This window comes from Sciurus carolinensis, chromosome 8 (genome assembly GCF_902686445.1).
Source record: "Sciurus carolinensis chromosome 8, mSciCar1.2, whole genome shotgun sequence".
NCBI lineage: Eukaryota > Metazoa > Chordata > Mammalia > Rodentia > Sciuridae > Sciurus > Sciurus carolinensis.
In genome coordinates, this window is record NC_062220.1 from 51,587,189 (window position 1) to 51,615,152 (window position 27,964).

Sequence of the window (27,964 nt, forward strand, 5' to 3'; positions counted from 1 at the left end):
TTCCAGTCCTTTTATTTAGAGTACTCCATTTGAAGTCAAATCAAGAAATCTCTGGGAAATAAAATCTGAGTGACAGAGCAAGAAAAGAGCATCTTTAGAACAATATATCTTGTAAAACATTCAAGATGAGGAATAGAAGAGTCCTGAATAATTGCATAGGAACATAGTTTGTAGGTAATGGAGAGTGATTTTAGTTTAGAAATCAGATATCCTAAGAGCTTTTTATTCTGCCAGAGTAGTAGGTCACACTGAGAAAGACAATCTTTTTAAACTGCTTGCTTGTTCTTATTTTCATATGATTGCTCACATGGAAAATTTGATGAAGCTATAAACTATTGTAAATTAATAAATGAGCTGAGAAAGGTTCTTTGATTCTAAGTCATTACAGTTTCCATATACTGGCTCTAGCCAATTAGAAAATGTACTTGAAACAAAGCTCTCATTCATAATATCACAAAAGCGGACAGTATAAATCTACTAGCTTTAAATATCAATATAAACCTCAAAATACTGAGTGTAAAAATCAAGTTGTGGAATGATAGTTATAAAAGGAGAAACATATAAATAACATATTTAAAAATGTTAAATGAAAAAGTACAATTAAATATTTATGGATTAATGCACAAAATTCAGATTATTATTACTTTTGGATGGTGGAAAAAAGAATGGAATTGGAGAAACATTTATAGGGACTTTATTAATTAAGAAAAAGCCTAAAGGAAACATGTGGTAAAAGTTAAGGTGTTTTATATCTGGGTGGTGAATATCATTGTTATCCTCTTTATTATTCTCTGTAATTTTATTTACTTTCATAATAAAATGTCTTTAAGCATTATTGTAATTGTGAGGAGTAGAACAAAATTTTCCTTATTGGTCTCTTATTGCAGTTGGAGAATCTGGGAATGAAATAAAAATTGATGTGAGTGGTTTTGTTTGGGGGAAACTTCATCAGCAATTTAGCCAGCAGATAAAGTAATGCATGAAACAAGTTGTAACCACCATGTCCATAGTAGCTACTGTTTAGATAAACAACCTTCTACATTTTCCCTTATGAAGAAACTAGTCCCTCAGGCTTTTATACAACAGACATGGTTATAGTGAGCTGGACTAGGGAAAAAAATGTCCCAGATCTGGTTGCCAATTTTGCCACTAGTAAAGTTACTTTCTCGGGTCCTCAGTTTTCTCATTTATAAAATGTATTTGCTGCTTTCCATTTCTCATAGATTTGTGGAGAAATAAAAACTTGAGACTGTTGACTATTATGAAAATGTTAGAGGATCCTTCACTGATTTTCAGGTTGGATTTTATGAAAAGTCAAACATAGTTAATATGTTGGTGAGTGAAAATACAATCACATTTTTGGGGAAAAGAAGGAAAGTCTGCATAATATTGAAGGCTCAGTATCAGGACAATGGTAATACGCCAGTAGGAATTAATCCCCAGGATTCTCTATAGGAGTATGGGTACCAGAGAGCACTTTCCTGAGTTACTGGAGGACTTTAGGCTATAGACTGAGAATGGCAGAAATTAAGATTTTTTTTTTCCTTTTTTTTTTTTTTTTTGCTGTGCTGGGGATTGAACCCAGGATCTTGTGCTTGCAAAGCAAGCACTCTACCAATTGAGCTATATCCCCAGACCCATGATTTTTTAGGTTATTTTTGTGTGGATAAAGAATATCCTCTGGGATTTATTTTAGCTAGAAATAGAAGGTCAACTATTATCTTTATCTACAGATATAGAAAGGCAGTGATTAAAGGTACAAACTCAAGAGTTACACTGTGGGTTTGAAACTAGACTTTGCCACTTATAACTGAATGCCAAGGTATTTAACCTCTCATGCCTCAGTCCGTACGTATGATGGGGATTTTAATAGTACCTACCTTCTGGCCATTAGAATTTCAGAGAAGTCAATCATACCCTTCTCTAAGGGTAGATATAATTCTGTGGGTTCTAAAAAATTTATATTTTAAAGAATTCTTTTTAAGAAAAAATATATAAAATTATAAGTTCAAAATAAGTTATGGAGACAAAGAAAGGACATGTACAACCGTGGATGGCTACAATTGAAGCTTCCTTACCTTTTGTGGTACATTCACTTTGGCCTTCTTCCACTCTCCAAGCCAAGAACCAACAAGAGAAAGTAGACACAGAAGTCAGACAGTTGAAGATCAAAAGACAGCCAAATATCCCTTATCTATAATTCCAAAATCTAAATATCTCTAAAACCTTAAAGTGTTTTTGTAATTCATTTGGGGTCAAAATTTAATGTCATCTGAATTCATTTGACAGTAAAATTTGATCTGAATTAATGTAATACAATCAATTTATTTCACTTGGTGTGGATATTGATATCCTTTGTTACAGAAATCCAAATATGTTTGATAGGGTGTTGCTCCAGAATTTGTTTATGAACCATACAACCTCTCCAACATCTGAAAATTCTGTATTTTGAAACTCATCTGGTCCCAAAAGTTTCAGATAACAGATTGGGACGGGGTCAGGTTTATTGCTGATAAATCTGAATTAAAGAAAACATCAGGTTCCCAGAAATACAGAGGCAGAGCTCTTCAGAGCAAAGGTAGTTGTAATGGTTAATTTGAATTGTCAACTTGATTGGATTAAGAGATGCTAAAGATTAAGAGGCTTCTGGGTGTGTCCATGAGGGCATGTCTAGGAATGCTTGGAATGTGGTATAGGAACTGAAGTGAAGACCCTCCCTAAGCATGGGTAGCACCACCCAATAGGATGGAATAAAAACTGGAAGAACAAAGAAGAAGATGCAGATGCAAGCTCGGCTCTTCTTGAAAGGATTCTTGATTTCTGCTTCGCTAGTCTGAGGATATCGGACTCTCTTCCAAAGCGGACTCTGCTAGTGATTCTCTAGGTAGTTTCCAGAAACCTTGGTCTCCGACTAGGGTAGCATTGTTGATCCTCCCAGTTCTGGGGCTTCTGTGACTTGAACTGAGAAGCTGTTGGTTCTTCCAGTTCTTCAGCTGCAGATGACCATTTTGGACTATTCAGCTTCTGGTCCTGTAAGCCATTCTAATAAATCCCCTTTTATAATCATACTTCCTGTTGATTCTGTTCTGCTAGAGAACACTAATACAGTAGTGAATGGAGGGGCAGAGATCCACTTAGGCTAGAGGAACTGCAGTTGCTTATTTCATTTCTTAAATTCACAAACTCTACCAAACTCATTTTGAAAAGGAAAAGGTAAGGGGGACAAAACTGAGGAGCTCAGAGAGGTCGTCCCAAATGTTTCCTTCCTATGAAGTTAATTGGAAATCAACCTCTTCACAACCTCAACGGTGGAAACATAAGTAGGAATAAATGTTCCTCACTGCTACAGTTTGGAACTTTAATGTCCCCACAAAGGTCCACATGTTAAAGACCTGATCCCCAGGTTGGTACTATTGGGAGGTGGAGGGACCTTTAAGAGGTAGGGCCTAGTGGGAGGTCTTCAGGCCATTGGGGATGTTCCCTCAAAGGAAATTGTGGGACCCTGGTCTTCCTCTTCTTCTCTTTCACTTCCCAACCCTGAGGTGTTTTTCTTTGGTCACACACTCTTGCAGTGATGTGCTGCCACTGGTTCAAAGCAATGGGGACAACAAATCATGGACTGAAACCTCTAATACTATAAACCAAAATAAACCTTTTCTCTTTATAAGTTGATTATCTCAAGCATTTGTTATAGTGATGGAAAGTTAACTAACAAACCCACTAAAAGCATTATGAAGAGTAAATAAAATCATAACTTAAGGAGCTTAGCACTGCACTTGAGCCATAGGAAGCCTCAGGAGATATTGCTGTCATTATTATTGTTTGCATATACATCATGCACTAGAGTAATTTCCTTCTGGTTTTAGTCTCAGGACAGTTTGATCCACTCTAATTCTGATGTCTCTTTGTGGGAAGGGAAGTTAAGGGGTTGCTTAGAAAACCTAGTGAACCCTTTCAAGGGGAGTGCTGACCCCTAGCACTCTCCCTACGGATAGATTTCATCTTATGCTTTTATTTTCTCTCTCCTTCTGTGACATTTTCCTTTCTCACATTTGCTTTCTTCACTCACTCATTTTATTTCATATTTATTTTTAAACTTTACTGTTTTTACTACCCTAAATCCTTTCTGAAACAAGGTTGAGAATAATTATATAAACAATTTTGAAAGAATTTGAAGAACCTCAGAAGTATTTGCTGCTTAGTTCACATAAAATAAAAATTAATTAGTCAAATATGGATGAGAAATCCAAGGATTAAATTTACATGATTGACATTTGGTGAAAGAAATAACCTTTGGGTCAGATACTTTTGTATCCAATTATCTTCTGGCTCCATGAACCAGAAAGTTATTCTTTTAGAGGTATTAATGAAGTACATCATATTTTATAAGTAATACCTGATGAATTAAACATTTTAAGGATGAAAAAGGTAACTGGAGTGGGGGAAAAGAGAAAAAAGTGGTGCAAGGCTTTTAGGAAAGACAAACAAAAGCTACATAAAATTTAAAGTATCTTACAGAGATCTATACACAGAAATCCATAAATCCTGATGTATTTTTTCTGTTGGACCTTTAATTCATTTATTTGTATGTGGTGCTAAGAATTGAACCCAGTGCCTCATATATGCTAGGGAAGCACTCTACCACTGAGCCACCCCAGCCCCACAATAAAATTTTTAAAACTTTTTCTGATCACAAAAATAATGCATGCCCACTATAAAGTATTTATAAAAGATATTAGTACAAAAGAAAACAATAAAAATTACCCAAATTCTTCCACTCTGAAGTCATTGCTAATGCTTTTGGTATATATCCCACCAAACTTTTTCCAAAGTAGGATGTTTTACTTATTGTTTTATAATTTCTATTTCCAGTTAACTATAGATTCTAACTATCAGCTGCTAGTCAGTTTTCCATTACTGTAAAAAAATGACCTGAGATAATTAAAAATGGAAAAGTTTTCTTTTAGCTTCTTGTTTTGGAGGTTTCAGTTCATGGTTGCTGGTTCATTGCTTTTGGGTCAGCAGTAAGGAAGAAGCACATGGTAGAGGAAGCCCTTAACTCATGGCCAGAAATGAAAAAGACAGAAGGTTAGGATTTCATTTTCCCCTTCAAGGGCTATCCCTGATGACCCAAAACCTTCCACTAGCACCACTTCTTAAAGGTTACACCAGTTCTCCAAAGCACCAATCTAAGGACTAAACCATTAACACATGGGCCTTTGGGGGACATTCCAGAACCAAACTATGGTATCTTCACATGTTATTGAACATTCTTTAAAAATTTCCCAACATAAATAATACATGTTCATGATAATATGTTCAAGTACTACAGAAATGTAAAGAGACAAAAGTCAAACTCTGCTTATGTTGCCAATATCCTATATGGACCTCTTAGAATAATTCATAATAGTTATATGTGTACACATGTATGTAGTGTCCTTTCAGACATTTTCTGTGCCTTTCTAGGGAATTAATTTTTTCTACATATATTATCAATATTGTTCTACTCTGTATATTTTTTAATCTTTTCTCATCAGTCTATGTAGATTCCTCTTCAATCTTTTTAACAGTTATATTTAGATTTAACATCTCCTTTACATTGTTAGGGGAAAAATAAAGTTGTATCCCTACCTTTTCTTATTTTATTAAAATGCCAGCTAGATGAAAGGGAATGAAAAATAAATCCACAAAAATTCAAACTTAACCTATACCTAATATACACGAAGATGTTATGTAAGTACACATGATTTTCAAAATTTTTTTCCCTCTGCAGCTGGAAATGGACATTTTAAATTTGACATTAAATAAAACTATAAAGGGAAATACTGATATATGTTATACAAAAAATTAAAACAGCAAAATGAAAAACAATCACAAAGTATAAACAATAAATGAAACACTATTGATTTCAATGCAAAGCAGATAATTACTAATTTCTGTAATATGCAAAAACTTATTATAAATCAAAAACTGCTCATGAACCAGGAAATCTTAGAAGATGAGTCACAGATGTGAGTTGGCATTTCACTGATAAAGAAATGCAAGTGGCCAAAATCAACAACAAAAAAATCACCTTATTAATAGAAGTGAAAAATAAAACTAAAATTAACACATTTGATAATACTTGGACTTATCAAGTCCCATTGTTGGGCTGATGTGAAGAATTTAATCACAGTGGAAGGGGTAAATTGGCACAACAGTCTTTGGAAGGAGAACAATCAATAGCAACATTCTAAATATGCATATCCTTTCACTCAGGACTTCTATTTTTTGGTCTTTATCCTATATATGTATGTAAAGAGATATGTTCAAAGATATGTCTTATTATTTGAATAGCAAGTTTTCATGTTTAAATGAATTAAGAAAAACATGTGAAACATTCCTTGGAATTACTTGGGTTAACCACTAGATGTCATGATTGCTCAATAAAAATAAAGGTGTAGTCAGGCATATCAACTACATTTGGAAATTGGAAAGAACTTTAGATATATAGTCTCTCACTTTACAATAAATAGTGCTTATACAAGCCACCAAGTACAACTCTGAAACATGACTATTTGGCCAAATAATATAGTACTTTGCAAAACAGCATTTCACAAAGTGATATTTAAGTTATCATTAAAAAATGTTTTTCTCATAAAGACTCAGACTTCATATGCTTTAGCCTAAAATTTGATAGGTCCGTCTGATGTGATTAAGGGCTTCTAAAAGAAATAAGAGCATCAGAGAATCTAATCTCTAATATTGAAGATTCATTTTGAGGATCTGAAGAATTTTCTATCTTTGAGTGGTATACTCAATTGTAAAATACCTCTGAATGCAGTGACCCCTCAAGTACTATAGTTGAAAAATTTAAAGATTCATTGGATTTTAAGCAATAATAAGGTTCCCTGTGAATGAAACAAAGCAGGAAAAGGGATGGGGAGGGGTGATAGCACCTTAGGAAGATGTGGCTCTTAGCCTGGATTCGATGTCCACTCTTGGTCCTTTAAGCTAAATATTAAATAATCAGTGGACTCTCACTACTGCATCAATGCCCCCTTCCCCCACCCAAGTCATTCCCCACTCCTCCTGGCCACAAAGTAGAAGGCTCATGCTTATCCTTAGGGGAGACAGGGCCAACAACTGATGAAATACGAATGAATCCTCCAGGACCATGGCTCAAATGTGCATGTGCCATAGTTTCTGCCCCAGACCTAAAAGGTTAGGGCTACATCTTTAACTTAACAGTATAAAAGAACAGTACAGGGGCCCAAGACTGGCTGAGGGGTGGATTTTTTTGTGGTGTCTCCTCCACCTACCCCAAGTCCTATCCATCACAGCACAGCCAACTTCTCACTGGGCCCCTTTGTTATGTCAGAAGGGTTATATCTCATTCCTCTTAAAATACTAGCAGAAGCCTGGGGAGAGGGTGTCAAATAACTAATGATTCATTATTTTTTTCTTATTTAGGAAAGACAGTTTAAACAGAAAATGTTTATGGTTGTATTTGGCTTCCTTGGGTGCATAAGGTATTTTGAATGAAAACATAGTCATTATCCAAATCCCAATATTAGCATGAATTTGGTCTGTTTTTTTTCCTGGGAGAACAAATAAATCTGCAAAGGAAAATTCTCATTCATGCCCAGTCTCAAATTAGAGACCTTAAAGAAAAATTATTGCACTCTTGTGACCACACTGACAGAGAAAGATGAAGATTATTGGTCTCAATTTACAGATATGGAAACTTAGAAACAGAGTTTCAGATACCTACACAGTAAGACAAAGACCTGGAACTACAGTGATTTCAATTCTCCCAATTCCATGTGCTCTCTGCTGTATCCTACTTGAAAATGATAGGAAAGATGTAATCAATTATGTTCATCTTTTAACCACACCAGATTCATTTTCTCTTCAAGTCCACCAAGGTAGGGGAATCACTACTTAACTTCTGAATATAATTGATCCTCATTATTTGTAGATTCTGTATTTGCAAATTCACTTACTAAAACTTCTTGTAACCCCAGAATGAGTACTTGCCACTGTGCGTTCGTGACTACTCTCAGACATGTGCAGAGCTGCAAAAAACCTGAATGGCCTGACATGCATGCTCCAGTTGAGGTCTACAAAGGCAACTCTTGCCCTTTTGTTTCAACTCTTATGCTGAAAACAAGTATCTTTTTTGTGGTCTGGTTAGTTGCCACATTTTTCAAGTTTTTGTTTTTTCTTTCTTTCTGATTGCTGTAAAAACTAGTTTAGAAGTGCTGTCTAGTGTTCCCAAGCAGACTATTATGTGCCTAATGGGGGGAAGGATGAAAGCATGTACTAGATAAGCATTCTTCAGTCATGAGTTACAATCCTGCTGGCTATAATGTCAGTATTAATAAGTTGTCAGGCATGGTGGTGCATGCCTGTAATCCCAGCAGCTTGGGAGGTTGAGGCAGGAGGATTATGAGTTCAAAGTCAGCCTCAGAAAGTCAGTGAGACCTTGTCTCAAAAAAAAAAAAAAAAAAAAAAAAAATATATATATATATATATATAACACACACACACACACACGTCAACAATGTACATTCAATAAAGTATCTTTAAACAGAAATGCACATAAAATTAGGTTATGTACTGATCAATTGCTTAAAATTTTCTGACCAGAGGTTCCCAGGTAGCTAACCCTATAGCCAGGGTTGTTTGCTAATTCAGTGTTCATGGAAACTTAAACACAACTCTCATGAAAAATGAAAAAAGATTGTATTTAGATATAATCTCATGTGATGAAGTACATCATCTCAACCCCACATCAGTGCCTGCCTTGGCTCCCTGTCCTCTCCTACTATGTGGACTACAGAAGTCTATTAAGGATTGGGTAAGTCAGAGCTTTAATATCACTGTTTGAAATAAATGAACAACAAAGTATATTTCTCTGCCTGCAACTATTTTGGGACTGGTTTAAAAAGAGAAGGGACCTGCTGCTTTGATAATAGAAACAGTGGAAAAATCCTTTGTCCTAGGCTATTATAAAGGATATATATGCATATATATACACACATACATATAAATTCATATAAATATAAAATGTCATCTTCTAGTCACCTTCATACCTTCTTGAAGCATCAGGGAAATTCATCGACTTCTGTGTTTTTGGTGTAGAATCATGAAAAAAATAACTACATTACAAAAAGTAGCTAACGACTAAGAGGACTGTTAATTTTCTCAGTTTTTACAATGGCTGCATCTGCAGTAGTTAAAAGCATGAAGATTCTGGCAAAATAGTAGTGACAATATAAGTCTATAGCTCCCTGTGAAATGTAAGAGAGAGGCCTGTTTTTCTCAAGATACTTGTTTTTATGAATAGCACTTACATCAATTGGGGTTCAATATACAATAATATAATTGTAGTATAGTTGGGTACACTGTATTAGGTACTTTACTTACATTCCTTTACAACAGTGTCTAATCCTCACAATAATAACTCAAGGAGGTATATGTTACTGTCCTTGTTGCAGAGAAATTCTGAGGTTCAGTGTGTAAGTAAACTTCCCATTGCATAGCAAGTGAGGCAGTTTGGACAGAATCTAAGACTGCCTTACTCCAAAGCTGGTGTATGTCTTTCCCAGAGCGTCCTCATACAAGACAGGCTACATAACTTGTAGGCCCTGTGAAAAATTAAAATGCAGGGCCCCTTGTTCAAAAATTAAGAATTTTAAAACAGCAACCGCAGAATATTAAACCAAGGGCAGAGCCCTTCTGAGTGCAGAATCCTTTATGACTGCACCAGTATAATGCTCATGAAGCTTGCCCTGCCACCATGTTCCACCATGTTCCAAAAGTCAGTCGCAGTGGGACTTGGGACTCTGTAGGAGATGCTTCTATTTGTCCTTGCTATGATTCATGTCTGTGCCACCGTGGAAGCACTGCTACTTTCTCTTGGCAGTCTGAGTGCTTTTGCTTCTAACAAAGATTTCGAGCATCTGTGGAATCAAAAACAAATACATAAACATAGACAAGTTGCCAGTCTCTTGATAGGTGATGGATAACGATGGAGTTTTAGGTTAAAAATAAGGATAAGACAGACAACATTCTTCTTTGCCATTTTTCTTCGAAATATCTTTTGATTAAATCTACAATTTAATCAAAACTAGATTTTGATTCTTGTTTCCTTAATGCATACTTCAGTTCTCTGAATAAAGTGAATTTGTGTTCATCATTCTTTCTCTGTATCACTTTTTTTTTTTTTAAACATGATTTATTTAGCTTGACATTATTTCCTCACAATGGGTTTTGTTTTTCTGTTTTTCTGTGGTGCTGGGGATTAAACTTAGGACCTTGTGTAGACTTGGCAAATACTCCACCACTAAGCCACATCTCTAGTCCTCTGTATCACTTTTAAGGGTACAGAATTTTGCTTGACTCAAGCTGAGCTATAGATAATCCTCATTTAATACAAGGTGTTAGGACTTCCTTAATTCCTGTTCTGTTCTCTGTCAAAGCTAGCTTAAGACCACTGGCACTGTGGTTCCACCTGCTGAAAAATTCAAGCCTTTCCTTACTCCACTTTAGCATTTATGGTTTTCAAACTTAGTGCCTAACTGTACAGGCTGAGTGGGGAGAGAAGCACATAAAGTCTAGGGGAAAATGATTCTCCATTTGGATCAGCTTTTCTTCCATGAATCTCTTATTCCCCACTCAGGAGTTCAGTGTCCCCTCTGGGAGTCTGAAGCCATTGGATTTGGCCAAGTGTTAGGAAATCAGATTAAATTCACCATACTAAAATATAATAGTGAAGTAGTTTGGTTTCCTTCTCCCAACACTTATCTCACAACCAATACTGCAGGCTTTTTTATCTTGCTGTTTGTCTTATAGAGGGAAGCTTGTCAACTCAACTGCTAATGAGTCTTAGCATGAGCTATTTCCTCTTCCACCCGGGAAACTTCATTGTGCTCTCTTCCTAAAGGCACACAACTGGACCCCAGATGCAACTGGCTAGTTAAAAACAAACTATGCATTTTAAAAATAGGAATGGTTTGTTCTTGATAACTGTAGGACAATATAACCACCGTGTATATAAGACTGACTGCAAATTAACTTCTGAACTCCATGTCTGATCAGTGTTCAATTTATTGCTTGGGTAATACAAGCAGCCACTCATGCCTGACCAAAATTAGAACTCTGCTTCCAGTCTCAGCTCAGATCTTCCTTCTCTCTCTACTTCAGATTATACTGTTTCACTGAATTTTGGCAATAAATATTCAGGACTCTCCAATAGAGATCTTTTCTGATACGGAACAAGGAAAACTCAAAATACATCAATGAAGTCAAGAAACACCTGTTCTTCCCGATTGAGTCTTTCAATTAGGTTGAATTAAGAGGTAGGCCAAGGCTGTAGTCATATAAAGCTTTTGTAGGAGTTGGGAAAAACTGAGTCCACGATGGCTTCCTTGGATAAAGGGTCTTGATACTTGTAGAATAATAATTCCACGTATTCCAAGGCCTTTCTAGTTTCTATTCTATAAAGCATTAAATGGGACTGTCTTTTTGAATTTACATATACTTGAGAAACATTTCTCAAAATATTTTACCTTAAAGCACCAAAAAAAAAAAAAAAGGAAGCAGAAACTTGTAAAAATACATCTTTAATAAACATCATGAAGTACAGTACACTTTTATTGAGGTTTTACCTTGCAGTTTACAGCAAACATACTATCGATTATAGCATATATATGTACAAGTAAACTCAGGTTCTTGTTTTGTTTTTCTCCCATAGCTGGATAAACCAAATCTGGTGCACCATACCTAACATTTAAGGGTATTATCCAAGTCAGTTTCTGTAAAAGGAATTTAACAACAAATTATTCCCCATCACAATGATAGCCTGATGAGTGCTAAAGAGTGACTAAAATGAACTATAAATACTTACTTTCCTTTGGTGGCTTTAAAAAACAGCAAATCTGAAACACTAAAAAGACATAAGGAAAGAGCTGTTTCTTTTGCCAAGTGAATCCACAATTAAATACTCACTTGTGACAACAGATTGTGAAGCCAAAGGATTCTCAATGTTTATAGTTCTAATTCCAGGAACTAAAAACTATCTAGTCTACTTTTCTTTAACATTGTTAATACAAAGACCAAGGGGTGATGGAATTCTTGATCCTCATGAACCAAAATTGAGTAAGATAAGAGACTGAAATTAATTAGCAAAAGGGGAAAATTAATATTAATCTCCACCTTCCATTGTCTTGGAATGATCAAGATTAGCTACATCTGAGAAGAATGAAAACAATGAGAACTGAGAGAAATCAGAAGCCACAATTTAAAAACCATAGCTTTGCATGCTTTCTACTGAGGCCATTTAAAAATTACACAAATGGATTTATTTCTATATACATAAATTAGTGTTGGAATTAGGAAAAAAAAAAGTTCTCTGTCTCTATATATAATCTATAGAAATATCGGAATCATATTCTCAGATTTGTAAAAGATGCATAATAATCTGTTTACCATATAACTAGCTGTTTGTAAAATCTTTAACAGTTAATAAAATCCTTGCAAACATAATGCTATATGTGGCAAATCACACCAACTAAATAAGCAGCTCAAGTTCATAGGGGTAAAGACCCAATATCCCTGAATTTCTAAGTGTTATCTTAGTGTTAACATGGTTTCATCTAATTGATACTGCATCAGAGGAGATTTTTTAATACCTGTCCCTCCTTAATACATCACCATACTTTCAGAGATGGAAAGGGTACAACTTAAATTTCTCTACAACTTTTGCCCATTCTCAAGAATCTGATATAGTGTTATCACAGCATGTAGGCTAAGGTAGGTGCCCTAAGTATTCAATGAACTGAAATAAAGCAAATTTTCAGAGTCCGGGATATGCTGGTAGTATACAATTTGTTTGTCAGCAAGTCTCATCTCTGGCTGAAATATATATATTCCCGGATCAATGACTGAGAAGTTAAGGCCACCTGCTAATGAAGTCAGACTGTTCCCAAATTGTCAGGTAACAGTTTGATCTTTTCTATAAGATTTAAATTTCTTCATGGATGGGATCAGATCTCCTACTTTTCACGTATCTTCTAAGGCACCTACTAAAGTGTTAGGCAGAGATATACGCTCAAGGAAATAATCAATGATGGGGGCAGGAAATGAATCAAAGGCGAACATGGTCACAGCAAAGGCATCCCTTACTTCACCCCCTTACTCAAGGAGCAACCAGCAGAGTGAATCTCTAATGTGCTGAAGAACAGATTCATGCCCCCTACCATTTACATCTAAAAGAGAACAAACCATTAGGTTTGAACAATCTTTCAATTTCTCTTACCCACTAAGAGATTGATTATATGTGGTCATGAGTACAGCTTGAAGGATGGTATGTGGAAAAAAGTTTTTTTCTGCCTCAGAGGAAGCACCAACCTGTCACATGGTATATTTTAACTTCAGCAATTTATGGAATCATTAACTTTAAAAATAATGCTAAATGTTATCCATAACTAATAGGGATTTAAAATGTTAGTCTTACTATGAAATCACTTAAAATCCATTTTACTTTAAAACATTGGTTATGAGGTAGAAGATAAGGAATTGGCAAAAGAAAATAATCTTTTAACACACTGAAGACTATTCAATACAATTAGCCCCCAAAATAAAGTTGAAGACTTAAACTGGTAAATTATTGACTACTGTTAAAATATTACCCTCATTTGGAGGAAATTTCTTATATTTCAAATTGTCTTTCTTTTCCCAGTATTATATAAGGTATTATAGAAAAGGGATGATATACAATCTAAAATACTCATAAAGATTGTATAAAACAGCTTCTCAGTCATCACTCTTTGCCATGTTGTTCTAAATCGCCACAGTTGTGACACAAGTCCTTTCCACTTAAATAATTGGTCAGATATTAATAAGGAAGTTAAAAACCCTTCCAGTAAAAGAAGCAAGATAAAAGGAATGTTTCACATTGAAAATAATGTAATTTACTCCTCATAAAAACTAGCAGCACTTTATTCTAGCAGGACATACAAATTTGGCTTCAATGACTGGTTAGGAACACAGGAAAATGTATATAATCTTTACATGGGGAGAAAGTGAGGCTACAAGTTTGTTTTTTAAACAATTAACTATCTCCCCATTAGGTAGTGTGTGAAACTACTGGAATGTCAATTTCAATGGCAGAGAGACGGGATCGTGCTGAATAGGGCTGTGAGTAAGTGTGCATACTGGGAGGATGGGAGTACAATGGCTGCCAGAAAGGAGAAGGCAAAGATTTGCATGCACAATACCAAATAAACAGTAGAAGGGAAGTCATAAAAAGACCTCCAGCACTAGCAATAGTGACATACACTGCATAGTCAAATGTAAAGACTGGCTCAAACTTCTTGTTCAGATGAATGTTATAAAAGATAACCCAGATGGATGGAGAGAGGCTCACATTACCTGCCATAAAAAAGAGCAGCCCAGCCACCAGATGGCAGCCTGCACTATTGACCAGACACTTGGCCAGTTTGATGTTAGGCACGGAGGACCTAAAAGCTGTGTTACACATTCCAATCAGGCAGAGCAGCAAGGCACCCATTGCTATCAGGATGCTCAGGGGCAGGGCAAACTGGAGGACACGCAGGTCCAGCTGATCAACTGATGAGTACCAAGTAGGGTCGTACATCAGGCAGTCACTGCTTCCGTCATAGCGGGCACACTTCACCCACAGGCCTGTGTAAACAGTCAGGTTCTTCTCATTTCTGTTGAATGTAATCAGTCGTAATTTTCTCCAGTTGGGAAGCAGTGTGCCTGCAAAGAGGCCTGCTACTGAGGCGATCCCACATAGAAAGGAGAGGACTGTGGCTGCGTGGACATCCCGACAGCCCATGGCAGGCAGGCTTGTGCAGTACTTTCAGTCAGACTGTAGGGTGACATACAAGAAGAAAAGGCATGAGGGGACAAAAGCAGATTATAGCAGAAAAGGTGGTACCAATTAGCAACAAATCTAATGAGGAAATGTTGATGTGAAAGGGGAAATTTCTTTGTTCTCTGTACAGTATAAATGCATATGTGTGATATGTGTGTGACCTCAGGCACACACACATATGCTTGGTTTCCATTGACTATATAAAATCTTTAGTCGTCAGTATTTTTCTTCACAGTTACTCAGAGGAGCGACCACAATGATGTCAAATTATCTTAAGATCACACCTAAAATTCTCTTGGTTACCAATAATCCATTCAACACACAAATATCAATCATTTTAGGTATCAGGCACTCAAACATATAATAAGGGCAAGAACACTCATCAGCTATCAATTAGCTGCAAACACTACAAATTCAAACTCTAATGCTCGTGCTAGTGAAAAATGAGACTACATAAAACAAAGATGAAAGCAGCTCATAAAAGGCAAAGGCAGAGTGGGTGGGAGCTGCCTCTGAACCAGAATGCTTGGTTCTCATCCTCAGCTTTTCATACTTACTAGCCAGTTGACCTGGGGTCAGCTACAGAACTTTCCTGTGCCTCATATCCCTCATCTGTAAATTGGAGAAAAATAACAGTGCCTAACTCACACAGTTGTTCAAAGGTAATATAATGTCAAGTACTTAAAACTGTCTGGAGCATTGTGCTATGCAAAAGTTTACTTAACATTTGGAGATCAGCTCAGTGCTTTCACTCTGAAGAAGTTCAAAAAACATTTGTTGAATAAATGTTACATAAGAAAAAGCAAGTTCATCTCATTTCTACATCTTGAGTACACTGGAAAATTATTAAATATAAATGGACTCATCTCCAATGAGTGAGTAAAGTGAAAAGATGAGAATAAGGGTCTCTAAAATTATCCTGCTCAATTACTTCCTGGATGATTCAACAGGACCCAAGTGCTTTCAGAGTACTCTACAGCACCTGGTGGACATTATACAACTACTATTCATCCAAGATGAATGCCAAGATTTTTGAAGTAATGACACCTGTCTCTGCTATTATAAAAAAAAACTGTACCTTAGCCTTTCTCTCATTCCAAATTAAAAGTCTATGTTTTTTGTATATGATAATCTATAAGCCAGCATCTTACTCAAACTACTTTAATAAGGCAGCACATTTACTTTTCTAGATCAGAGCACAATAGCAAAGGTTGAGAATAATTTTTACTTCCGGATATGGTATGGGTGTTTACAAAATCCACTGTCTTTTGCAGGATCGAATATGATCTACTGAGATGGTGGAGTAGCATTCCCAGGAGGTCAGGGTTAGAAAGACAGCCATGACCAAACTGCAAACAAACTGGATTAGAATATGATTGTCCTGTTCCAGTGGGAAGACACACATTCTTTAGGAAATGCTAGCTACATATTTAATCCAACCTATGAATTAGTAATACTTTTATTAAAAATTATATGCCTATATATATGTTCAAATTATATATATACATATACAAATAAAAGCACAGTTTAAGCACAAATGAACTCAAATTAAAAGTCCTCAAATTAAACATGGTTAGTGTTAAGTTCTTTTACAGATATTAGTTTGCTACTTATTTATTATGTTACCTGTCAGTATTATCAGAGGTTGCAACTGTGTAATAAAGTTTTATGAATGAAAAGACAAAGGAATTATATTTCTAACTTTTTTTTCTTCATGCAAACAAGAAGAAAACTGTCTTGTTTAATTTTTAGCAGCCAAAGACCTTTCCAGTCATGGAAACACTAGTGCAGATTTGATAATGTTTACATTGGGAAGGATAATAATAATGCCATGCTCCAGAATTCAGTCTCCTGAATGAATGAGTTTTTGCTCATTCATCTGTCTCCCCTATATACTGTGAGCGGTTTGTACAATGCCTGGCATGTAAGTATTTTCTAGGGAATATTTAAATAAATGAGTAGCAGACCCTGTACCAAGACCATAGCAACTCACAATGGTGGGCCATAGGTAATGTACAACTAAAAAAGGAAATAGGTTTGAGTAAGCAATCATTCATTCAATGAGTATTTATGTTGTGCTAAGTATTTTGAATATACAAAACTCTTTTAGGTTCTGGAAAAATACTGAGACCACCGGGAGTTGGACCTTGCTTCTAATGTGTTAACAGTCAAAAAGAATATGTTGTTTAATGCAAAGTCAAATGCTGATATGAATCAATTGTAAGAATCTACATAATAAGTGATTACTGTTAGGTATTAAGTGAAGTAATAAGGTGTATGTTCATAAAAATTTACCACCCAGGGTTAGAGAAAGATTGAGCAAGGAGAATGAAGATTTGATCAAAGTTGTGGAGACATAAGAAAAAGGTTCCCTCTGTTTCTTTCAAAGCTTCAGGATAACTTACTTAAAGTCCTAACCCAATCACAATTCCTTCTTCTTTCCAGAGGCAGGGAATATAATTGAGATTTCTCTATAAACTGCAATCCAAAGACAATAAGAAACAAGATCAGGATAAATAACTTTATTATTATAAATTCATTCCTATAACTCCTAGCCTACAGACTACAATGTTTACATTGGGAAAGAATAATAATAATGCCACATTAAGGAACAGGGGTAGACCTATTTATTTTAGTACTAAAATGTGTTTAGATCCTGCAACACATCAATAGAAGTATTACATCAGTTCTCTGAACTTGCTGTTGATGAAGCATTAATTCTGATTTTGGAACTGACTGAAAGTTTTATTTAACAGAGTCAACAAAGACCAACTATGGCATTTTTTTCCAGGAGAATATTATTAACCTCAATTCCTAAGCTAAATTTCAACCCTGGTGCTAGAACTAATGTCTAGCTCCTTATAACTTCCTTTGGTAGCTTTATTTTTTTATGCCCTATTATTAATTCCACATACCTATGATTTGGTAAGTCATATATCCCATTAGAGGGATAACACCTAATGGAATAGTTGGGAAAGGAATATGTTTAGTGTTTTAAAACTGAAAGGTAATTGACTTCCAGATTAGGATGTGTTCATACTTGAGAGTAAAAAGATCTCTAATTGCTTGTGAATTATGAGAATTATGTAATTGTTTTCAAATATAAAACTGATCATGTCACTCCATTTCTTCCCATTCAATAGCTTCCCATTTCCAGCAGAATAGTCTCTAAAATTTTAAATCCTCCCCATAATTTAAACCATCTATTTGCTGCCCGAATTTTCAAGCTTTCTTATGCACTGCTCTCCCACCTATACTCTAGTCTATACAGCCAAATTTCCCATTTCCTAATTTGGGTAAGGACTTTCCCACAAGCTACTCTTCTTTTAGAAATTTCTTAATCCCACCTTATCCTTTGCTTAGCTAACATCCATTCATCTATCTGGTTTTCAAGAAGGCTTACTTGAAACCTTCCCCTTCCTTCCCCTGCCCCAGGTTATGTTATGGTAGCACCTTTGTACTTTTTCTTTAGTAGCAATGATCATGCTTATAATTCCTCATGTGGGTATTCCTCTTTCCCACCAGATTATGAATTTTAGGACAGAGATACCTTTGTTGTTTTATTAAGTTCAAAATTAGCACACAGAAGGCACTCACTTATTTACTGAATGAATGAGGGAGCAAACAGAGGATCCATGGCCTGGATACTGCAAAAAGTTACAAATTTACTTTACTAGCAGTTCATTCATTTCACTGGGAACAATTCCATCCTGTGCTATGAAGCTTCCAAGCTGTTTATGGATTGTGCCCTTGCTTTAGCAAATCTGATGAGCCCTTATGCCATGGGTGACAGTTTTCAAATGGATCCCTGAACAATCACTTATACTGATGTGTGGGCTTGTTGTTTCCATCTGGGAGGCAGGTTGGTATTGTCATCCAGGAGACCAAAGACCCCAATACCAGTCCTAACCTGTCATTTACAAACTGAGAAAGTTACCTATGACCTCTGAACTTGAAATTTCTAATCAGTAAAATGTCCCATAAGGTGGTTGTGAGATGGGGAATAGTAAAACCCTTTGAAAGCCAGAAACAGTCAGAAATTTAAGCCTGTAATAATTAGTAGTAGGTTATTTACTTTTTTCAGGAAAGAATATGCTTTTATTCTGGATCCTCAGCAAACAACCACAGATGATTACAGTCATAACAACAATGACAAAGCATTCTCTTTGGAGTAGTTACTGACCAAATCAAATAAATACAGTTTCAAAACAACCACTTCACATTTGTCTTTTGACTATCTGTTCCACAGTGATTTTCAGAGAAGTAATGGATAAAATCTGGTACACAATTAAATGTTATCAAAGATATCATTTTGAATAAAAACATTTTCAAAAGGTCATCTTTTCTGTGGTTTTGAAGAGTTCAAAGAAGGCTGGAGTAGGAATAGTAGCTAAGAGCTTTAGGAATTCATAAACACATTATGATTTTTTCAAGGACAATTCCAGGGAACAGCTATAAAAGACATATGTCTCACTGCAGTTAAATTAATTCTTTATTTCAACACTGGCAGTCCTTTCTACCTATAATTTGGGTTTTCTTAGAAACAGTAAGTCATCAATCATTGCACTCACAAGGCTGTCCTCTGCCTTTATTTGGTTTAAGAAGAGGGGGAAAAAGGCATCATAACTAACTGAGGTAGCAGGAGGAAGGGAAGTAAGATATAATCAAAGGATGTACTTACTCTTTGAGGCACGTGAAGTTCAAAAACAGCTTTAGTCAACTGAGAAGAAACCGTGTACATCTGAACATACAGTAGAAATGATTTGGGCCTAGGAAATAGGAAAAATACCCCCAAATAAATATAGTACTTCTCTAAAAACTCAATTTGAATTCATATGGAATTAGAAAAAAAAATTAGCAATCACCCAAAATGAATGAAATGTTATACCGAGAAGACAATTTAGGGGGATGTAGCTCCATGATAGAATGCCTGCCTGTGCAAGGCCCTGGGTTAAACCTTTAGCATTGGTTTAAACACACACACACACACACACACAAAACCCAAAACAACAACAAAAAAAGCCTATTCTTAAATTCATAAATTGTTATGTTTTATAAAAAAATAATAACTTAATTTTGTGATGTGAGAAGGATAAAAATCACTTTAGTGCCTTGGAAATATATGATCAATATTTAATATTTTTAGATCCTTTTCATGACTACAATGAAAAGGGATTGGGAAACTATACAGTTGTATTGGAAGCAAAAGAAATACATCGTTTTAAAAGGCTAAGACAACAAAACTAAGAGCTTTAGGAATTCACAAACCCATTATGATTTTTTCAAGGACAATTCCAGGGAACAGCTATAAAAGACATATGTCTCACTGCAGTTAAATTAATTCTTTATTTCAACACTGGCAGTCCTTTCTACCCGTAATTTGGGTTTTCTTAGAAACAGTAAGTCATCAATCATTGCACTCACAAGGCTGTCCTCTGCCTTTATTTGGTTTAAGAAGATCTGCACTGTGCATCCTAAAATTTGCAATTTTCAACAAGAATGCCTTTTTTTTTTTTAGTTTATAGTTCCACTAGTGGTTCAATCTGCCATTTTAGGATGTTTCCATATCTCTACTTAACAATCAGCAATGTCCTCTTCAAATACTATCTCTCAAACAGGTAGGGTAAGAATGAGAACGTATATCAAATTTCCTGGATTAAGGCGTTTATCATGAGCCTTAAGGCAGAGATTTCAATCAAGTTCCCCCGTTCCTCATTCACCTATGAGTCTTTGAGTTGTTAACAAGCATAAATGCTTACTCCAAAGTCAGAGGAAATCGTTTTATAATAAACAACACACAACTGGATCCCCGAACAATCACTTTAAGGGAGCACACCACGTCTGGTCGTTATCTAATTAGAAGACTGGTCCCTTCCAACACAGAACCTGAGCTCTGGAGAAATGCAAATCAAGCTCCCTGGGTAACCTACCTTCCCTGCCCTCCCTTTGAGTTTTGTCATTAGGACGCCCACAGCGGGCAGAAAGGGAAAAGCGCGGTGGGGGTGAGCAGTCCTAGTTAGAGCCAATGGAAAGAGACCGCAACAGTGACTGGGGACGTTCTCAAGAGCAAGCCCATCCCTGCAACACTGAGTGGGTTTGAACCGCGAGCAGGTCATCATTACACAACCAGCCTCAGCTGGTTATTCAAAAATAGCAACTTGCAGCTCCGCACCGCACACCCCAGCCAGTCCAGCTCCAGGCCCTCAGCTTCTCCAGCAGCAGTATTTCCATACCCCACCGTACAAAATAACATTTTAAAGCTGTATCAAATCCCTCCTCACTCGATTTTCACGTCCACAAATTGTGGTCGTTTTCCAAAGTCCCTGATTCCCTTCGACTTAGTTGTTTTACATAAAACCCCCAACTACTTATGCAAAAGACTCCGAAATTGGAACATTCTTGACCACACCTACCTGTTCCTCACAGCCAGGGCATTTCACTCGCCCACACAGAAGAGCCTCTTGGAACGTCTCCCTCTCCGCGTCCCCGGAAGTGCGTTCCCGGCGAAGAAGCCGCCCGGAGGCTCCTGGGAACAAAGGCAGATTCTCCCGCAGCCCCGCACAAGCTAGTCCTGGACGCCTGGGACTACAGCTCCCAGAATGCACCGGGCCGCCGACCGTGGGCAACGTGCCCCGCCTTCCCGGATTCCTCAGGCACTTCTCTTCTGGATTTGGGTTAAGGGTTTAAAACAAATGCGCGCGCTACACCAAACAAAATTGAGAATCGTTTTGACTACCCAAGCCAGTATTTCCTATTAAATATGACTTGCCCGTAGAATGTCAGCAAAAATTCCTGAATCCGTAACCTCCCACCCCCCTGGAAAAGAGTTCAAACTCCAGAACCATACAGCCTATGTTAGTATTGGGCTCTGGTATATGTTGATTGAGTGGTCCTGGGAAAGCTACCTCTTAAGTTACCTGAGGTTATCTGTAAAAATGAGGATAATATTACCTACATCATTCGGTTGTCTTGAAAATTAAGAGACTCCAACGTTATTATGTGCATGTACAAATATGTAACAAATGCCACCATTATGTACAACTATAATGCATTAATAAAAATCTGGAAAAAATAAAAAGGAATTAAAAGAAACTCAATAAAGTGTCATGCATCTAGCTAGTTATTAGATCTTTAAAATAAATTTATTGTCCCACAAAATTTCAGCTGTCCCCCCCCCACTTTTTTTTTTGTTGGATTCTCTTATGCATAAGACCTGTACTGAAGAACTTTTGAATTTAAAGGATTCCTATATAGCATTGATCTTATTTTTGGAAGAAAAAGGTTGCTCAAGTGTTAGATGTTTACTACTTCCAAGTGATATCCCTCTCCTTTCAAACACACACACACACACACACACACACACACACACACACGAAGAAAATGTGGCAAATGTTGACAACTGTTGACTCAAGAGTCAGCATATGAGTGTTCATTGCACTAGTCCTTCAAATTCTCTGCAGCTTTGAAAATTTTCAAAATAAAAAGGAGAAAAAGAATCCATAGTCTACACAAAAATAAAGGATTACACCCATCCCTTTACCAATCTAACCCTTTATGACCTTGGATAAATTAAGTAAACTGCAACTCAGGGGTCTCATCTGTAGTAACCGTACAGCTACATCATACTAACCCTCATAGAAAATAAATATACAGAAGTCTACAACAGTCTGATACATTAGCATTTTCCATTTTATGTTGCTCTAATAACAGTGGGATTGTTGCTCATAAAAAAAAAAAAAAAAGGCCATTATCTGTTCACTGCTAACCTCCTCATTTGCCATACTGCTTCAGAGAATGAATAAGGTTATTTAGGGCCAGAACAATCCAATTCCAAAACCTGACTGAGAATTATAACAATAAGGAATAAAGCATTGAGTAGTGAAAAGATACCTGGATTCAGGTTCTGGACTCCAGGCCAGCTCTTGCAACAGCAGATGGATGGTGGGAATGCAAACTGCTTTGGAGATAGGGTCTTGAAGTAAACAAATTAAAATGAGATTATTAAGGTAGACCCTAACCCAATGACTAATGTCCTTTTAAAAAGAAGTAATCAAGAGACAAAAAGCACAGGAAAACTATCATGTGAAGGTGAGGCAGAGATTAGGGTAATGCCAAGGAATGTCAGCAGACCATCAGCCACTAGGATAGAGGCATTCAACGGCTTCTCTCACAGCCCTTAACAGCACCCAGTCTTGCCAGCACCTTCATCTCAGACTCCTAGCATCCTGAGCTGACAGACAATACTTTTGTCTGAGCCCCTCAGTCTGTGATTATGTTAGCTCCAGAAAATTAATAAAGTAAGATTTAAAAAGTTCCGAGTATTTTAAAAAGTGAGATATCACTTAAAAACTGTTTGGTAGGGCAGGGGATATAACTCAGCGTCAGAGTGCTTGCCTAGCATGTGCAAGGCACTGGGCTTGATTGCCAGTACAGCAATACAAATAACATCATCATTGAAAACTGTTAGGTAGCTGGGCTATAGTCTCAAGCTACTCAGGAGGCTGAGCAAGGATTACTTGAGTCCAGGAGTTCTAAGCCAGTCTGGGTGATATAGTGAAACCCTGTCTCAACTTAAAAAATTCTGTCCTTGATGCTTGCTTATAAGATAAATCAATGTACCTATATTTTAAAAAACTGCTAGGAATTAGCAGTATACTACTCCATGGGTAGGATCATGGCACATTTCTGTCTTCTTTAATAAAATTACTATGGAGAAGGGAAGAGTGGAAGAAGGGAAAGAAACTGTATGACAAGATTTTCCTATAATTAGGGTAATCGAAGGAATTTGCTTGTAATTGTTTTCAAATGTTTTAAAACTTTCTTTTACTACACCCACTACCACTATTTTCCCCCAGTTTTAAAAGAGAAACCTTTGTGTTAATCTTCTGAAGGAATGTCTTATAATTTGGCATTATTACATTAATAGTTCTTTGAGGCGTATCAGGTTTTCCAGTTCATACTTTTATAGTAAAGACTATGTGTGCTCATTATTTTGTTCTTACCATTTTTCTTGACCTGAAAGAAAACAAACCTTCCAGGAAAGGTTTGTTTTTTGAAACTGAGGATTCATCATTATATAGTACTCTTATTTCCCCATTAGGATTCAGTTGACCAGGGGCTTTTATTTACTCTGCTCATTTAATCCTATTTCAAATCTACCCAAAGTCATAAGCTTTTACTTAACATCTGTTCTTGATCTAAAATACTCCTCATCTCCCTCAATTTGTAGCAAACCATATACAAATAAAAATGAAGGTATATTTTAGCTTTGTAATTGTCCTTTTTCTTAATATAAAATTAAAATTTAAAGAAAATTATACAATTCTTTTTTATATAGTCTTTTATATAGAAATAATACCAGTAAAAATATTTGACAACCAATTAAAAAAATGAAGATATTGATCAGATGATATTGGCAATTTCAGAAAGACATACTGGAATATGGGTCATGAACAAAGGAAGCTTTTGTCCTTTGCTTTCAACTTTAAATGCACTCAGTTTACAAAGTAAATGGGAAAAAAAACTACTTTGTGATATGTCGTCCAAAAATTAGTTATAATATAAATCTCATATCCTGTTCTTCAAATTCCAAGTATTTCAAAGGACATGATTCACATAAAAGCTACGCTTCACAGAGCTTGGTATCTGGGCATCCCAAAGAATTTAATGTCTATTATAAACAATTTAATAATATGTACAAAGGTGATTACTTCCTCCAAAGTCTTCCATGTACCCAACAATTATTAATTAAGCAAACATCATATGGTTACAAGCAAAAATTTCTAAAAATCAGAATTGCTTAAAATTAGGGGATGGTCATGGTCAGAAATAACAGCTAAAATTGTCCCTCGCTTTTTTATTCTTACCGTAGTTAACCGAGTATTATTCCTGAGTTTTCCATAGGGACATACTACAACTTTCCAACATTCAAATTTTTCTTTCTTTTCCTCTGTCCTTTTCTCATTTCTGTTGTCTTTTTGTTTTTATTTTCTTTGAACTATGAACAACTACTCAAAGATTAAAGAGATTTCCCTTAATACTTTACTTGCCAAGCTCAAACAGAATATCAGAGCTATGAAATACCTAAGGAAAAAAATCGGTGTTTATTTTTAATCATTAATTGTGCAGTAAAAATTTATAGTATGTTGTTGACACTTTGTGTCAGTTATGCTCATCTCACTTCCTTAATTTCCAAATTTTAAAATTTTGTAAGCAAAGACAATTTTTTAAATGCCTTTTAAGAAGCTATCAAATACTTTAGACTCAATCTTCATATATGTACCCCCCAAATTTTAAAAACAATAAATGACCAAAAGGTAATATAGTGTTAAGTGAATTAATATATGCAATGTATTCAGCACAGTACCAAGCCTATGGCAACATTATTGTGTTAGATATTATGATTGCCAGCACAGTTCACATACTTGAACAAAATTTCTGGATTTGCTCTTACTTGTCTATTCTGCAAGGAGAGACAGATTTAAACTAAATTTGATATACTCTTAAGGATTTAAAAATATAAATTCAATTCATTATTTGGTCTTTAAACAAAATGTTGACATATTTTGGCAAAATATGTCTTTTATGTATTTATATTATTGCTAATTTTATTTTTAAGCTATAGTTTGTATGTGCACTTGTGCTATTGCTTTGAAACATTATTTTTTAAATGTACCTTCATGAATGTTGAATGGAATTTACCTTTGTTAACTGTTTTTTTAATCTGAATTTTGCAAACTATGAAACTGCTTGAAAACACACGTGTTCATGTAAATTTTTTAGTAAGAAAAAAATCTGTAGTTTTCATTAACTACCTCAAAGGAATCTCTGTTTACTACTTTTTGCAAAGCAAATCAGCACGAGGCTCAAAGGAAACATAACTTTATATAAACTAATTGGATAACACCTGAAATAAAATACCCTTGACCTAATTTATCCCATTATATAAGCAAACTTTCCCCCTGATTATTTAACTAATGTAGGTTTACCATTTAAAAGAAAATAAAGTCAGGTGTAGTGGTACAGTCAGAATCCCAAATAAGTGGGAGACTAAGGCAGGAAGATTGCCAGTTTGAGGCCAGCCTGGGCTACTGAGACTCTATCTCAAAATAAAATTTAAAAAGGGCCAGAGATGTATTTCAGTGTTAGATCAATTGCCTAGCATGTACAAGGCCCTGAGTTCAAACACCAGTACTGCAAAAACAACAAAAAAAGAAAATAAAGTTCATCCTGCTACAATAAATTAATACTATGCTTACAGTCATGTGTCATATAACAAAGTTTACAAGGATGGACAGACTACATGACAGTGGTCCCACAAGATTATATCATCTATTTACTTTGTAGCCACCTTAATTTGTGTTAAGTACACTCTGATGTTTGCACAATTCTGAAATCACTTAAAGATGAATTTCTTTAGATTCCTGTCATCAAGCAACACATGACTGTATATCACAAAAAGTGCAATGTAACAAGTATTCTAGCATTTTGTTTACATTACAGTACAATATGCTACTTGAGAGTCTGCTAGTGAACTTGCATTTCATGATGGTAAATAAATCCGATATAACAAGTTCTATAAGAACTACTGGGACTCAGTAAAAATTTGCTGTACATAGCATATTGATAGTTTGGTTATTTAGTAATAAAGTGATTAAGTATTCCAAACAGCATATATTTTGAAAAATAATGCATTTTGAAAGGAACGAATGAAAAGACTTACACAAAGACAAAATAAAATGCATCAGAGATAATGTAAATTAAGATTTGGTTGTAAATCAACTTTCCTTTTTTTTGTTTTCAGTGCTAAGGGTCAAACTCTACAGAGCCTCAAACATGCTAGGTAAGCACACTACCTTTTAGCTATATCCCAGTCTAAATATCCATTTTATAAAATAAAAAATGAATCCACATTTCCCCCTTTTGTTTAGAATAAAATCCAAAGGTCAGAAAAGGGTAAAATACACTTTCAGTAACTAGAAAACACTAAGAAATGGAATATTTTAATAAGTCATAGAATGAGTAATGGAATGCTTCAGTTAATCATGGAGTGATACTGTGGCATTACTGACTCAGTAAATTGTTCTTAATCTTAACATCTACTATTTTTTGGCCACAACACAAAATATGATTGTGGTATCAGAATTTTTGAAATCCACCTCAGTAAACTGTCTTCACATTGTAACTTATTTATATTTAGGAAACATAAAGCTAATAAGACACTCTATAACACACCCAATATGAAATATGGTCACTATGATTAGTATGAATTCCAAATGCTTTTCCCTACCCATATTCCTTTATTGTAAAGTGAACTGGGCCATTCCAATGCCCCACAGTTTCTGCTATGGAATGTGACTATAATAAGGGCAGCAGTTCCTGTCTGTTGTCTTCACCATGTACAAAGAGTACCTGCACACTGTTTGGCACATGAGAAATGCTCAATAAATACCTGTGTGATGAAGAAAAAGAAGAAAAGCCAGTCTAGGGAACAGAAAGTGAAGTAAGAGTGGGAAATAGAAAATAAAACAAATAAAAGTGAAATGATACTTGTAAAAAGTCATTCAGTGGCAAATCAGAACTAGTTTTAAGTCCAAAACAATACACTTTTTTTTGGTACTGGGGACTGAACTAGAACCTTGTGGCTGCTAAGCAAGTGCAAGTGCTCTACCACTGAGCCGTATCCCCAGCTCTTTTATTCAATTCTTTACAAAAGGATGACTAGCTATATGTAGTCTTTACTAAGCATTAAATTCCAAAATAATTTCTAATAATTAAAAAGAGCTTTTTCAAAGCTCATTAACTTGTTACTATTTTGTCAAAAAGTAAAAGTTGGAGAAAATTTATATAATGAACTCATCTGGGTAAAAAATATATTCGTAAAACATTTCTACAAGAACATAAAACTATTAACAGTGACTTTCTATGTGCCTCATGCAGAAAGAAGGGAATGGTTTTTACTTTATATGCTTGTGCACTGTTTCAATTTATAATAGATATATACATTTTATGTACATACTACATAAATTATTTACATAATAAAACTCATTTAAAGGAAAAATTTCTAAGTATTTTTTT

General features: G+C 35.6%; 1 protein-coding gene across 2 annotated transcripts; it reads right to left on the reverse strand.

The window, feature by feature from the left end:
- Positions 1-11,592: 11,592 nt before the first annotated feature.
- Cldn12 (claudin 12) lies at positions 11,593-21,831 on the reverse strand. Of its 2 annotated transcripts, XR_007109791.1 has the most exons (4): positions 21,301-21,831; positions 19,569-19,656; positions 11,894-14,881; positions 11,593-11,801 (listed from the first exon to the last, which is right to left on the reverse strand). XR_007109791.1 is itself a non-coding variant. In XM_047560946.1 (3 exons), exon 3 carries the CDS (start codon positions 14,846-14,848, stop codon positions 14,114-14,116), a length of 735 nt encoding a protein of 244 aa, XP_047416902.1. In that variant the 5' UTR covers positions 14,849-14,881; positions 19,569-19,656; positions 21,301-21,831; the 3' UTR covers positions 11,593-14,113. The 2 variants fall into 2 exon arrangements, 1 of the variants encoding a protein (XP_047416902.1); XM_047560946.1 differs by having other exon boundaries at positions 11,593-14,881.
- Between the last annotated feature and the right edge of the window lie 6,133 nt (positions 21,832-27,964).